This window comes from Ascaphus truei, chromosome 12 (genome assembly GCF_040206685.1).
Source record: "Ascaphus truei isolate aAscTru1 chromosome 12, aAscTru1.hap1, whole genome shotgun sequence".
Classification (NCBI taxonomy): Eukaryota; Metazoa; Chordata; class Amphibia; order Anura; family Ascaphidae; genus Ascaphus; species Ascaphus truei.
The window spans coordinates 40,856,685-40,872,300 of NC_134494.1; the positions used below are offsets into that span (position 1 = coordinate 40,856,685).

At 57.0% G+C, this 15,616-nt stretch overlaps 1 protein-coding gene across 9 annotated transcripts in view; it reads right to left on the minus strand.

Annotated features, from left to right (window-relative positions):
* Positions 1–266: 266 nt before the first annotated feature.
* DGKZ (diacylglycerol kinase zeta) overlaps positions 267–15,616 on the minus strand; it is a 65,526-nt gene continuing 50,176 nt past the window's right edge. For 4 of the 9 annotated variants that reach the window (XM_075567509.1, XM_075567513.1, XM_075567512.1 and 1 more), the window contains 5 exons: positions 11,991–12,090; positions 7,887–7,982; positions 7,189–7,266; positions 814–870; positions 267–385 (listed from right to left, as the gene is read on the minus strand). In XM_075567509.1, coding sequence (XP_075423624.1) covers positions 305–385; positions 814–870; positions 7,189–7,266; positions 7,887–7,982; positions 11,991–12,090 — 412 coding nt within the window. In that variant the 3' untranslated portion in view covers positions 267–304. Of the gene's footprint in view, positions 386–813; positions 871–7,188; positions 7,267–7,886; positions 8,016–11,990; positions 12,091–15,616 lie in introns of all 9 variants that reach the window. The other 5 variants (XM_075567508.1, XM_075567511.1, XM_075567504.1 and 2 more) reach the window with 3 other exon arrangements.

A 15,616-nucleotide genomic window follows, 5' to 3' on the forward strand; every position in this document is an offset into this window, starting at 1 on the left:
TACTGGGGTGCTATTATTTGGGGGGGGTTAGTTACTGGGGTGCTATTATTTGGGGGTGTTACTGGGGTGTTATTATTTGGGGGGGGTTAGTTACTGGGGTGCTATTATTTGGGGGGTGTTACTGGGGTGCAATTATTTGGGGGGGTAGTTACTGGGCTGCTATTATTTGGTGGGGGGTTAGCTACTGGGCTGCTATTATTTGGGGGGTGTTACTGGGGTGCTATTATTTGGGGGGTTAGTTACTGGGGTGCTATTATTTTGGGGGGGGTTAGTTACTGGGGTGCTATTATTTGGGGGGAGGGGGTTATATCTTACCTTCCCGCACTGCCAGGCACTTCCCTGCCTGACGTCTCCGGTGAACCCAATGATGCCGAACCGTGACCGGCTGTTACACCGAGGCACAGAGAAGAGACATGCAGGGGTAACAAATGAGACAGAGGGAGAGAGTGCAAGAGAGAGGCACAGAGTCATAGACAGACAGGGGAAACGAGGGAGACAGAGAGAGCGCGAGAGGGAGACAGCGTGCGAGAGAGAGACAGACAGACAGAAAGAGAGAGACAGAGAGCGCGAGAGAGAGACAGACAGAAAGAGAGAGACAGACAGACAGAGAGAGACAGACAGACAGACAGAGACAGACAGAAAGAGAGAGACAGAGAGCGCGAGAGACAGTGCGAGCGCGAGAGACAGAGAGCGCGAGAGACAGAGAGCGCGAGAGACAGTGCGAGCGCGAGAGACAGAGAGTGCGAGAGACAGAGAGTGCGAGAGACAGAGAGTGCGAGAGAGCGAGCGCGGTCTAGAGACGCCGCCTCCTACCTCCCGTATATTGCGAGACCCAGACTCCCGGTACGACGGTTTACACCGGAAGTTAATCTGGAGACAGAGGCCGAGAATCACAAGCCTGTCCATCACTTAACCCCTTCACTGCCACCAGGGGACAGCAAAGCAATGAACTGCTACTCGGTCTGGCAGTGAGAGGGTTACATTCAACACCCCTCTCACTAATTAACCCCTTCACTACAAGAGGGACTTGAAACAATACAATACAGTTCCCCGGCAGCACAGGGGTTAATAAGCGGCCCGCTCCTATGTAATGAGGGTGTCAGTATATCCCGGGCACCTATGTAATGAGGGTGTCAGTAAATCCCGGACACCTGTGTAATGAGGGTGTCAGTATATCCCGGGCACCTATGTAATGAGGGTGTCAGTAAATCCCGGGCACCTATGTAATGAGGGTGTCAGTAAATCCCAGGCACCTATGTAATGAGGGTGTCGGTAAATCCCGGGCACCTATGTAATGAGGATGTCAGTAAATCCCGGGCACCTATGTAATGAGGATGTCAGTAAAATCCCGGGCACCTATGTAATGAGGATGTCAGTAAATCCCGGGCTCCTATGTAATGAGGATGTCAGTAAATCCCGGGCTCCTATGTAATGAGGATGTCAGTAAATCCCGGGCTCCTATGTAATGAGGATGTCAGTAAATCCCGGGCACCTATGTAATGAGGGTGCCAGTAAATCCCGGGCACCTATGTAATGAGGGTGTCAGTAAATCCCGGGTACCTATGTAATGAGGGTGTCAGTAAATCCGGGCACCTATGTAATCAGAATGTCAGTAAATCCCGGGCACCTATGTAATGAGGATGTCAGTAAATCCCGGGCACCTATGTAATGAGGGTGTCAGTAAATCCCGGGCACCTATGTAATGAGGGTGTCAGTAAATCCCAGGCTCCTATGTAATGAGGGTGTCAGTAAATTCCGGGCACCTATGTAATGAGGATGTCAGTAAATCCCGGGCACCTATGTAATGAGGGTGTCAGTAAATCCCGGGCACCTATGTAATGAGGGTGTCAGTAAATCCCGGGCACCTATGTAATGAGGATGTCAGTAAATCCCGGGCTCCTATGTAATGAGGGTGTCAGTAAATCCCGGGCACCTATGTAATAAGGATGTCAGTAAATCCCGGGCACCTATGTAATGAGGATGTCAGTAAATCCCGGGCACCTATGTAATGAGGGTGTCAGTAAATCCCGGGCACCTATGTAATGAGGGTGTCAGTAAATCCCGGGCTCCTATGTAATGAGGGTGTCAGTAAATCCCGGGTACCTATGTAATGAGGGTGTCAGTAAATCCCGGGCACCTATGTAATGAGGATGTCAGTAAATCCCGGGCACCTATGTAATGAGGATGTCAGTAAATCCCGGGCACCTATGTAATGAGGGTGTCAGTAAATCCCGGGCACCTATGTAATGAGAGGTGTCAGTAAATCCCAGGCTCCTATGTAATGAGGGTGTTAGTAAATCCCGGGCACCTATGTAATGAGGATGTCAGTAAATCCCGGGCACCTATGTAATGAGGGTGTCAGTAAATCCCGGGCACCTATGTAATGAGGGTGTCAGTAAATCCCGGGCACCTATGTAATGAGGATGTCAGTAAATCCCGGGCTCCTATGTAATGAGGGTGTCAGTAAATCCCGGGCACCTATGTAATGAGGATGTCAGTAAATCCCGGGCACCTATGTAATGAGGATGTCAGTAAATCCCGGGCACCTATGTAATGAGGGTGTCAGTAAATCCCAGGCTCCTATGTAATGAGGGTGTCTGCAAATCCCGGGCACCTATGTAATGAGGATGTCAGTAAATCCCGGGCACCTATGTAATGAGGGTGTCAGTAAATCCCGGGCACCTATGTAATGAGGGTGTCAGTAAATCCCGGGCTCCTATGTAATGAGGGTGTCAGTAAATCCCGGCCACCTATGTAATGAGGGTGTCAGTAAATCCCGGGCACCTATGTAATGAGGGTGCCAGTAAATCCCGGGCACCTATGTAATGAGGGTGTCAGTAAATCCCGGGCACCTATGTAATGAGGGTGCCAGTAAATCCCGGGCACCTATGTAATGAGGGTGTCAGTAAATCCCGGGCTCCTATGTAATGAGGGTGTCAATAACGTCCGGGGCACCTATGTAATGAGGGTGTCAGTAAATCCCGGGCACCTATGTAATGAGGGTGTCAGTAAATTCCGGGCACCTATGTAATGAGGGTGTCGGTAAATCCCGGGCACCTATGTAATGAGGGTGTCAGTAAATCCCGGGCACCTATGTAATGAGGGTGTCAGTAAATCCCAGGCACCTATGTAATGAGGGTGCCAGTAAATCCCGGGCACCTATGTAATGAGGATGTCAGTAAATCCCGGGCACCTATGTAATGAGGGTGTCAGTAAATCCCAGGCTCCTATGTAATGAGGGTGTCAGTAAATCCCGGGCACCTATGTAATGAGGGTGTCAGTAAATCCCGGGCACCTATGTAATGAGGGTGTCAGTAAATCCCGGGCACCTATGTAATGAGGGTGTCAGTAAATCCCGGGCACCTATGTAATGAGGGTGTCAGTAAATCCCGGGCACCTATGTAATGAGGGTGTCAGTAAATCCCGGGCACCTATGTAATGAGGGTGCCAGTAAATCCCGGGCACCTATGTAATGAGGGTGTCAGTAAATCCCGGGACGCGCCCTCGTAGCGGATCTCATTTTAATGGCCGGTTTGGGGAAATTATTTTGTATTTGTTCAATATTTAAAAAAAATGAAAGTCGGTAAAACCAAAGAATTTCATTATGTGGGTGGGAACCTGGCACCTCTAGGGCTGAACAGCGCAGGCAGGGAAAGGCCGAAGCGCGCGGTGATACGGAGCCAGGAACCTCTAGGGCTGAACAGCGCAGGCAGGGAAAGGCCGAAGCGTGCGGTGATACGAAGCCAGGAACCTCTAGGATTGTTCAGCTGGGATACAGAACTATTCACCCGTAAGGCAGCGCACCTGAGATACACCCGTAAGGCAGCGCACCTGAGATACACCTGTAAGGCAGCGCACCTGAGATACACCTGTAGGGGAGCACACCTGAGATACACCTGTAGGGGAGCACACCTGAGATACACCTGTAGGGGAGCACACCTGAGATACACCTGTAAGGCAGCGCACCTGAGATACACCTGTAGGGGAGTACACCTGAGATACACCTGTAGGGGAGCACACCTGAGATACACCTGTAGGGGAGCACACTTGAGATACACCTGTAGGGAGCACACCTGAGATACACCTGTAGGGGAGCGCACCTGAGATACACCTGCAGGGGAACGCACCTGAGATACACCTGTAGGGGGAGCGCACCTGAGATACACCTGTAGGGGAGCGCACCTGAGATACACCTGTAGGGGAGCGCACCTGAGATACACCTGTAGGGGAGCACACCTGAGATACACCTGAGATACACCTGTAAGGCAGCGCACCTGAGAAACACCTGTAGGGGAGCGCACCTGATACACCTGTAGGGGAGCACACCTGAGATACACCTGTAGGGGAGCACACCTGAGATACACCTGTAGGGGAGCACACCTGAGATACACCTGTAGGGGAGCACACTTGAGATACACCTGTAGGGGAGCGCACCTGAGATACACCTGTAGGGGAGCGCACCTGAGATACACCTGTAGGGGAGTGCACCTGAGATACACCTGTAGGGGAGCGCACCTGAGATACACCTGTAGGGGAGCGCACCTGAGATACACCTGTAGGGGAGCGCACCTGAGATACACCTGTAGGGGAGCGCACCTGAGATACACCTGTAGGGGAGCGCACCTGAGATACACCTGTAGGGGAGCGCACCTGAGATACACCTGTAAGGCAGCGCACCTGAGATACACCTGTAGGGGAGCGCACCTGAGATACACCTGTAGGGGAGCGCACCTGAGATACACCTGTAGGGGAGCGCACCTGAGATACACCTGTAAGGCAGCGCACCTGAGATACACCTGTAGGGGAGCGCATCTGAGATACACCTGTAAGGCAGCGCACCTGAGATACACCTGTAGGGGAGCACACCTGAGATACACCTGTAGGGGAGCGCACCTGAGATACACCTGTAGGGGAGCGCACCTGAGATACACCTGTAGGGGAGCGCACCTGAGATACACCTGTAGGGGAGCGCACCTGAGATACACCTGTAGGGGAGCGCACCTGAGATACACCTGTAGGGGAGCGCACCTGAGATACACCTGTAGGGGAGCGCACCTGAGATACACCTGTAGGGGAGCGCACCTGAGATACACCTGTAGGGGAGCGCACCTGAGATACACCTGTAAGCAGCGCACCTGAGATACACCTGTAAGGCAGCGCACCTGAGATACACCTGTAGGGGAGCGCATCTGAGATACACCTGTAAGGCAGCGCACCTGAGATACACCTGTAAGGCAGCGCACCTGAGATACACCTGTAAGGCAGCGCACCTGAGATACACCTGTAAGGCAGCGCACCTGAGATACAGTCTAAACCTCTGGGGCTGAATGGCAACTAAAATATACAGCCAAGCGACCCATGGGCTGAACGCCTACAGAGATCAAGCCTAGCACCTGTAGGACTAAATGGGTACAGATATACAGAGCCAGGCACCTCTAGGACTGGATGGGCAGAGATATACAGAAGCTGGCACCTCTAGTTAGACATGTAAAGAGACACAGAACCAGTCTCCGTTCTTTCATAACTAAAGCTGCCTCACATTTGAATCTGGTCTGTAACTGTTACATACGCCTATAATATATATTATCTGTAACTGTTACATACGCGTATAATATATATTATCTGTAACTGTTACATACGCCTATAATATATATTACCTGTAACTGTTACATACGCCTATAATATATATTATCTGTAACTGTTACATACGCGTATAATATATATTATCTGTAACTGTTACACACGCCTATAATATATATTATCTGTAACTGTTACACACGCCTATAATATATATTATCTGTAACTGTTACATACGCCTATAATATATAGTATCTGTAACTGTTACACACGCCTATAATATATATTATCTGTAACTGTTACATACGCCTATAATATATATTATCTGTAACTGTTACACACGCCTATAATATATATTATCTGTAACTATTACATACGCCTATAATATATATTATCTGTAACTGTTACATACGCCTATAATATATATTATCTGTAACTATTACATACGCCTATAATATATATTATCTGTAACTGTTACATACGCCTATAATATATATTATCTGTAACTGTTACATACGCCTATAATATATATTATCTGTAGCTGTTACATACGCCTATAATATATATTATCTGTAGCTGTTACATACGCCTATAATATATATTATCTGTAACTGTTACATACACCCATAATATATATTATCTGTAGCTGTTACATACGCCTATAATATATATTATCTGTAACTGTTACATACACCCATAATATATATTATCTGTAACTGTTACATACGCCTATAATATATATTATCTGTAACTGTTACATACGCCTATAATATATATTATCTGTAACTGTTACATACGCCTATAATATATATTATCTGTAACTGTTACATACGCCTATAATATATATTATCTGTAACTGTTACATACGCCTATAATATATATTATCTGTAACTGTTACATACGCCTATAATATATATTATCTGTAACTGTTACATACGCCTATAATATATATTATCTGTAACTGTTACATACGCCTATAATATATATTATCTGTAACTGTTACATACGCCTATAATATATATTATCTGTAACTGTTACATACGCCTATAATATATATTATCTGTAACTGTTACATACGCCTATAATATATATTATCTGTAACTGTTACATACGCCTATAATATATATTATCTGTAACTGTTACATACGCCTATAATATATATTATCTGTAACTGTTACATACGCCTATAATATATATTATCTGTAACTGTTACATACGCCTATAATATATATTATCTGTAACTGTTACATACGCCTATAATATTATAATATATATTATCTGTAACTGTTACATACGCCTATAATATATATTATCTGTAACTGTTACATACGCCTATAATATATATTATCTGTAACTGTTACATACGCCTATAATATATATTATCTCTCTCTGTGCACACAATATCTTGTATATAATGTATACCCTGTTCACTTATGTAACTATGTATTTGTAACCATGTATTAGGACATACGTGAGAACGAGCGGTAACTCTCAATGCATTACTTCCTGGTATTACTTCCTGGTATTACTTCCTGCTAACGCATGTTATAAATAAATAAGAACCTGGCACCTCTAGGACCAGGCAGTTAGAGAGCCAGGCCTCTACCTCACCTTCTCGAGCTGCGCAATACACGGCGTATGCACCACGATCTTGCACGCTGCGCACTTCCTCCGGGACGCCGACTTCTGCTGTTGGGGAGAGAGCGAGAGTTATGATGTCATCACTGTGCGTCACAGAGCTCTCGCCCTGTGTCAGGTCCCCGCAGGAAGTCACCTGACAGATTTCTAACACACAGACATTTTAGCGGTCCTTAATAAAGGAAGTGGGGCTTTAGCGGTCATTCTTGAGTTTGACCCCAAGAGGGTGCGTATCCTGGTGAGGTGGAGCTACTGAAGCCATCATGCAGCGCCCCAGCCTCCTGCCGCCTCTCTGGGGGCAGATCGGGCGCTAACACCCCAAGGGAGCGGCCGAAACGGAAGCTCGCTAAATATTCAGGGGTCACATTGTTTAATGAAGCTGTAATCACATGACTGGGGAAGGTGTTCCCGAAGCAGCTGTAACGGGTAACGTTCCACGGCAGGAGGGGCCACCCCCAGCCCTCGAGGGCCACCTTCCAGACCACGTATTAAGGATATCCATGCTTCAGCACAGTGGCCCTTGAGCACTGGAGTTGCCACCCCTGCTCTATGGGATGAAGGGGAGAGTTGGCGGTTACCACGCTACCTTTGAAGTGAATCCCTGTGATTGGATAGTAAGCTCTTGGGACGGGGGGGGGCGGGGGGCACAGCGCTGCGCACACTGTCCGTACCTGGAGCTTCGCCGCGCAGTTCTGCTCTCCCACGTAACAGAAGTCTCCGGACACGCTGGTCTCGAACCAGAGGTGATCCCCATACAGAGCGCTCTCCTGGGGGAGAGACACAGGTGAGAGAGCGCTCTCCTGGGGGAGAGACACAGGTGAGAGAGCGCTCTCCTGAAGGGATATGAGAGAAGGTAGACGTGTGTAGGAGGGGAGAGACACAGGTGAGAGAGCGCTCTCCTGGGGGAGAGACACAGGTGAGAGAGCGCTCTCCTGGGGGAGAGACGGGGTGAGAGAGCGTTCTCCTGGGGGAGAGAGACAGGGTGAGAGAGCGTTCTCCTGGGGGAGAGAGACAGGGTGAGAGAGCGTTCTGCTGGGGAGGAGACAGGGTGAGAGAGCGTTCTGCTGGGGGAGAGACAGGGTGAGAGAGCGTTCTGCTGGGGGAGAGACAGGGGTGAGAGAGCGCTCTCCTGGGGGAGAGACACAGGTGAGAGAGCGCTCTCCTGGGGAGAGGACACAGGTGAGAGAGCGCTCTCCTGGGGGAGAGACAGTGTGAGAGAGCGTTCTCCTGGGGGAGAGAGACAGGGTGAGAGAGCGTTCTGCTGGGGGAGAGACAGGGTGAGAGAGCGTTCTGCTGGGGGAGAGACAGGGTGAGAGAGCGTTCTGCTGGGGGGAGAGACAGGGTGAGAGAGCATTCTGCTGGGGGAGAGACAGGGTGAGAGAGCGCTCTCCTGGGTGAGAGACACAGGTGAGAGAGCGCTCTCCTGGGGAGAGACACAGGTGAGAGAGTGCTCTCCTGGGGGAGAGACACAGGTGAGAGAGCGCTCTCCTGGGGGAGAGACAGTGTGAGAGAGCGTTCTGCTGGGGGAGAGACAGGGTGAGAGAGCGTTCTCCTGGGGGAGAGACAGGGTGAGAGAGCGCTCTCCTGGGGGAGAGACACAGGTGAGAGAGTGTTCTGTTGGGGGAGAGACAGGGTGAGAGAGCGTTCTCCTGGGGGAGAGACAGGGTGAGAGAGCGTTCTGCTGGGGGAGAGACAGGGTGAGAGTGCGCTCTCCTGGGGGAGAGACAGGGTGAGAGAGCGCTCTCCTGGGGGAGAGACAGGGTGAGAGTGCGTTCTGCTGGGGGAGAGACAGGGTGAGAGAGCGCTCTCCTGGGGGAGAGACAGGGTGAGAGAGCATTCTGCTGGGGGAGAGACAGGGTGAGAGAGCGCTCTCCTGGGGGAGAGACACAGGTGAGAGAGCGCTCTCCTGGGGGAGAGACACAGGTGAGAGAGCGCTCTCCTGGGGGAGAGACAGTGTGAGAGAGCGTTCTCATGGGGGAGAGAGACAGGGTGAGAGAGCGTTCTGCTGAGGGAGAGACAGGGTGAGAGAGCGTTCTGCTGGGGGAGAGACAGGGTGAGAGAGCGTTCTGCTGGGGGAGAGACAGGGTGAGAGAGCGCTCTCCTGGGTGAGAGACACAGGTGAGAGAGCGCTCTCCTGGGGGAGAGACACAGGTGAGAGATTGCTCTCCTGGGGGAGAGACACAGGTGAGAGAGCGTTCTCCTGGGGGAGAGACAGGGTGAGAGAGCGTTCTGCTGGGGGAGAGACAGGGTGAGAGTGCGCTCTCCTGGGGGAGAGACAGGGTGAGAGTGCGTTCTGCTGGGGGAGAGACAGGCTGAGAGAGCGTTCTGCTGGGGGAGAGACAGGGTGAGAGAGCATTCTGCTGGGGGAGAGACAGGGTGAGAGAGCGCTCTCCTGGGGGAGAGTCACAGGTGAGACAGCGCTCTCCTGGGGGAGAGACACAGATGAGAGAGCGCTCTCCTGGGGGAGAGACACAGGTGAGAGAGTGTTCTGCTGGGGGAGGAACAGGGTGAGAGAGCGTTCTGCTGGGGGAGAGACAGGGTGAGAGATCGTTCTGCTGGGGGAGAGACAGGGTGAGAAAGCGCTCTCCTGGGGGAGAGACACAGGTGAGAGAGCGCTCTCCTGGGGGAGAGACAGGGTGAGAGAGCGTTCTGCTGGGGGAGAGACAGGGTGACAGAGCGTTCTGCTGGGGGAGAGACACAGGTGAGAGAGCGCTCTCCTGGGGGAGAGACACAGGTGAGAGAGCGCTCTCCTGGGGGAGAGACACAGGTGAGAGAGCGCTCTCCTGGAGGAGAGACAGGGTGAGAGAGCATTCTGCTGGGGGAGAGACAGGGTGAGAGAGCGTTCTCCTGGGGGAGAGACAGGGTGAGAGAGCGTTCTGCTGGGGGAGAGACACAGGTGAGAGAGTGCTCTCCTGGGGGAGAGACAGGGTGAGAGAGCGTTCTGCTGGGGGAGAGACAGGGTGAGAGAGCGTTCTCCTGGGGGAGAGACAGGATGAGAGAGCGTTCTGCTGGGGGAGAGACAGGGTGAGAGAGCGTTCTGCTGGGGGAAAGACAGGGTGAGAGAGCGTTCTGCTGGGGGAGAGACAGGGTGAGAGAGCGTTCTGCTGGGGGAGAGACAGGGTGAGAGAGCGCTCTCCTGGAGGAGAGACACAGGTGAGAGAGCGCTCTCCTGGGGGAGAGACACAGATGAGAGAGCGCTCTCTTGGGGGAAAGACAGGGTGAGAGAGCGCTCTCTTGGGGAAAGACAGGGTGAGAGAGCGCTCTGCTGGGGGAAAGACAGGGTGAGAGAGCGCTCTCCTGGGGGAGACACGAAGGTGAGAGAGCGCTCTCCTGGGGGAGAGACAGGGTGAGAGAGCGCTCACCTGGGGGAGACACGAAGGTGAGAGAGCGCACTCCTAGGGGAGACACGAAGTTGAGAGAGCGCCCTCCTGGGGGAGACACGAAGGTGAGAGAGCGCTCTCCGGGGGGAGAGACAGGGTGAGAGAGCGCTCTCCTGGGGGAGACACGAAGGTGAGAGAGCGCTCTCCTGGGGGAGACATGAAGGTGAGAGAGCGCTCTCCTGGGGGAGAGACATAGGTGAGAGAGTGTTCTGCTGGGGGAGGAACAGGGTGAGAGAGCGTTCTGCTGGGGGAGAGACAGGGAGAGAGTGCTTTCTGCTGGGGGAGAGACAGGGAGACACGAAGGTGAGAGAGCGCTCTCCTGGGGGAGACACGAAGGTGAGAGAGCGCTCTGCTGGGGGAGAGACAGGGTGAGAGAGCGCTCTCCTGGGGGAGAGACAGGATGAGAGAGCGTTCTGCTGGGGGAGAGAGACAGGGTGAGAGAGCGTTCTCCTGGGGGAGAGACAGGGTGAGAGAGCGTTCTGCTGGGGGAGAGACAGGGTGAGAGAGCGTTCTGCTGGGGGAGAGACAGGGTGAGAGAGCGTTCTGCTGGGGGAGAGACAGGGTGAGAGAGCGTTCTGCTGGGGGAGACAGGGTGAGAGAGCGCTCACCTGGGGGAGACAGGGTGAGAGAGGGTGAGAGAGCGCTCACCCGGGGGAGACACGAAGGTGAGAGAGTGCACTCCTGGGGGAGACACGAAGGTGAGAGAGCGCACTCCTGGGGGAGAGACAGGGTGAGAGAGCGCTCACCTGGGGGAGACACGAAGGTGAGAGAGCGCTCTCCTGGGGGAGAGACAGGGTAAGAGAGCGCTCTCCTGGGGGAGACACAAAGGTGAGAGAGCGTTCTGCTGGGGGAGAGACAGGGTGAGAGAGCGCTCACCCGGGGGAGACACGAAGGTGAGAGAGCGCACTCCTGGGGGAGACACGAAGGTGAGAGAGCGCACTCCTGGGGGAGAGACAGGGTGAGAGCGCGCTCACCTGGGGGAGACACGAAAGGTGAGAGAGCGCTCTCCTGGGGGAGAGACAGGGTAAGAGAGCGCTCTCCTGGGGGAGACACGAAGGTGAGAGAGCGCTCTCCTGGGGGAGAGACAGGGTAAGAGAGCGCTCTCCTGGGGGAGACACAAAGGTGAGAGAGCGCTCTCCTGGGGGAGAGACAGGGTGAGAGAGCGCTCTCCTGGGGGAGAGACAGGGTGAGAGAGCGCTCTCCTGGGGGAGACACGAAGGAGAGTGCACGTGGCTGGTAGAGACACACAGGATAGGCATGGCATTGCTTTGCCAGGCCTCCCACCAGCGGAGGGTACCGCAGCACTGGCTGCACATGTACAGAAACCTGTGGGCATTGCACAGTGCCGAGCACACCAGCCACCGCTCCATACATTACCACACGATTGGCACTTACGCTCCAGTCCACGGTGCTGCGCACTTGGGTTTCGGAGTCACCGCACAGGACGCTGGGCGACGGTACCACGTGCTGGGCGCCGGACTTTGCGATGGCTTTTCTGGAAGAGAGAGACGGGTCGGACACTGAGGCCAGGAGAGGGCGCCACTAACTATATACAGCCAGTATAGAGTCCCAGTGTCGCCTATATATATATACTGGCGCAGCAACATAGGCACAGCGCTCACACACGGGACAGCGCTCGCACACGGGACAGCGCTCGCACACGGGACAGCGCTCGCACACGGGACAGCGCTCGCACACGGGACAGCGCTCGCACACGGAACGCCTTCTCTGGCAGCCCTGAAAGTCTAACTGCAAAAAGAACCAAGGCAAAAACCACGTAACCCATGGAAGCAGCCCTGCCACGCAGCCCCGCCACGCAGCCCCCGAGACAGCCCGCCACGCAGCCCCCGAGAAAGCCCAGCCACGCAGCCCCCAGCCCCCGAGGCAGCCCCGCCACGCAGCCCCCGAGAAAGCCCAGCCACGCAGCCCCCAGCCCCCGAGGCAGCCCCGCCACGCAGCCCCCAGCCCCCGAGGCAGCCCCGCCACGCAGCCCCCCGAGAAAGCCCAGCCACGCAGCCCCCAGCCCCCGAGGCAGCCCCGCCACGCAGCCCCCAGCCCCCGAGGCAGCCCCGCCACGCAGCCCCCGAGAAAGCCCAGCCACGCAGCCCCCAGCCCCCGAGGCAGCCCCGCCACGCAGCCCCCAGCCCCCGAGGCAGCCCCGCCACGCAGCCCCCGAGAAAGCCCAGCCACGCAGCCCCCAGCCCCCGAGGCAGCCCGCCACGCAGCCCCCGAGACAGCCCCGCCACGCAGCCCCGGAGGCAGCCCCGCCACGCAGCCACCAGCCCTCGAGGCAGCCCCGCCACGCAGCCCCCAGCCCCCGAGGCAGCCCCGCCACGCAGCCACCAGCCCCTGAGGCAGCCCCACCACGCAGCCCCCGAGACAGACTTGCCACGAAGCCCCCGAGACAGCCCCGCCACGCAGCCCCCGAGACAGACCTGCCACGAATCCCCTGAGACAGCCCCGCCACGCAACCCCAGCCCCTGAGGCAGCCAAGCAACCCCCAGCCCCGCCACGCAGCCCCCAGTTCCAAGGCAGCCCCGCCTGCAGCCCCCAGCTCCCCCACCACACAGCCCCCAGCTCCCCCACCACACAGCCCCGCCACGCAGCCCCCGAAGCAGCCCCGCCACTAACCCCCAGCTCCCGAGGCAGCCCCACCACGCACCCCCGCCACGCAGCCCCCAGCTCCCGAGGCAGCCCCGCCACGCACCCCCCGAGACAGACCTGCCACGAATCCCCCGAGACAGCCCCGCCACGCAACCCCCAGCCCCTGAGGCAGCCAAGCAACCCCAGCCCCGCCACGCAGCCCCCAGTTCCCCAAGGCAGCCCCGCCACGCAGCCACCAGCCCTCGAGGCAGCCCCGCCACGCAGCCCCCAGCCCCCGAGGGCAGCCCGCCACGCAGCCACCAGCCCCTGAGGCAGCCCCACCACGCAGCCCCGAGACAGACTTGCCACGAAGCCCCCGAGACAGCCCCGCCACGCAGCCCCCGAGACAGGACCTGCCACGAATCCCCCGAGACAGCCCGCCACGCAACCCCCAGCCCCTGAGGCAGCCAAGCAACCCCCAGCCCCGCCACGCAGCCCCCAGTTCCCAAGGCAGCCCCGCCATGCAGCCCCCAGCTCCCCCACCACGCAGCCCCCAGCTCCCCCACCACACAGCCCCCAGCTCCCCCACCACACAGCCCCGCCACGCAGCCCCCGAAGCAGCCCCGCCACTAACCCCCAGCCCCTGAGGCAGCCCCGCCACGCACCCCCGCCACGCAGCCCCCAGCTCCCGAGGCAGCCCCACCACGCAGCCCCGCCACGCAGCTCCCGAGGCAGCCCCCAGCTCCCGAGGCAGCCCCACCACGCACCCCCGCCACGCAGCCCCCAGCTCCCGAGGCAGCCCCACCACGCAGCCCCGCCACGCAGCTCCCGAGGCAGCCCCCAGCTCCGAGGCAGCCCCACCACGCACCCCCGCCACGCAGCCCCCAGCTCCCGAGGCAGGCCCCACCACGCACCCCCACCACGCACCCCCGCCACGCAGCCCCCAGCTCCCGAGGCAGCCCCACCACGCAGCCCCCAGCTCCCGAGGCAGCCCCACCACGCAGCCCCGCCACGCAGCCCCCAGCTCCCGAGGCAGCCCCACCACGCACCCCCACCACGCAGCCCCGCCACGCAGCCCCCAGCTCCCGAGGCAGCCCCACCACGCAGCCCCCAGCTCCCGAGGCAGCCCCACCACGCAGCCCCCAGCTCCCACAATGATAGCACGGAATACATGCAGCTCCCGTTACCGGCTCACACGCGGCTGCACTGACTGGTGCAACATTTCAATGCGAGGGGCAAAGAAATACACTTTAACAACGAATATTTGTAAAAACTGCACTAGTATGGGGGGGGAGTGAGATGGGAGATGAGGGGGGGTGAGATGGGAGATGAGGGGGGGGGAGTGAGATGGAGATGAGGGGGGGGAGTGAGATGGGAGATGAGGGGGGGGTGAGACGGGAGATGAGGGGGGGGTGAGACGGGAGATGAGGGGGGGGGTGAGACGGGAGATGAGAGGGGGGGTGAGATGGGAGATGAGGGGGGGGGGTGAGACGGGAGATGAGAGGGGGGGGGTGAGACGGGAGATGAGAGGGGGGGGTGAGACGGGAGATGAGGGGGGAGTGAGACGGGAGATGAGGGGGGGGGTGAGACGGGAGATGAGAGGGGGGGTGAGACGGGAGGATGGGGGGGTGAGACGGGAGATGGGGGGGTGAGACGGAGAGTGGGGGGGTGAGACGGGAGATGGGGGGGAGTGAGATGGGAGATGAGGGGGGGGGAGTGAGATGGGAGATGAGGGGGGGGGTGAGACGGGAGATGAGGGCGGGGGTGAGACGGGAGATGAGGGGGGGGGTGAGACGGGAGATGAGAGGGGGGGGTGAGATGGGAGATGAGGGGGGGGGTGAGACGGGAGATGAGAGGGGGGGGGGTGAGACGGGAGATGAGAGGGGGGGTGAGACGGGAGATGAGGGGGGGAGTGAGACGGGAGATGAGGGGGGGGTGAGACGGGAGATGAGAGGGGGGGTGAGACGGGAGATGGGGGGGTGAGACGGGAGATGGGGGGGTGAGACGGGAGATGGGGGGGGTGAGACGGGAGATGGGGGGGGTGAGACGGGAGATGGGGGGGGTGAGACGGGAGATGGGGGGGGGTGAGACGGGAGATGGGGGGGGGGGGGGGGTGAGACGGGAGATGAGGGGGGGTGAGACGGGAGATGAGGGGGGGGAGACGGGAGATGGGGGGGGTGAGACGGGAGATGGGGGGGTGAGATGGGAAGATGAGGGGGGGTGAGATGGGAGATGAGGGGGGGGAGATGGGAGATGAAGGGGGGGTGAGACGGGAGATGAGGGGGGGGGTGAGACGGGAGATGAGGGGGGAGGGAGACGGGAGATGAGGGGGGAGTGAGACGGGAGATGAGGGGGGGAGTGAGACGGGAGATGAGGGGGGAGTGAGACGGGAGATGAGGGGGGGGGGGGTGAGACGGGAGATGGGGGGGTGAGACGGA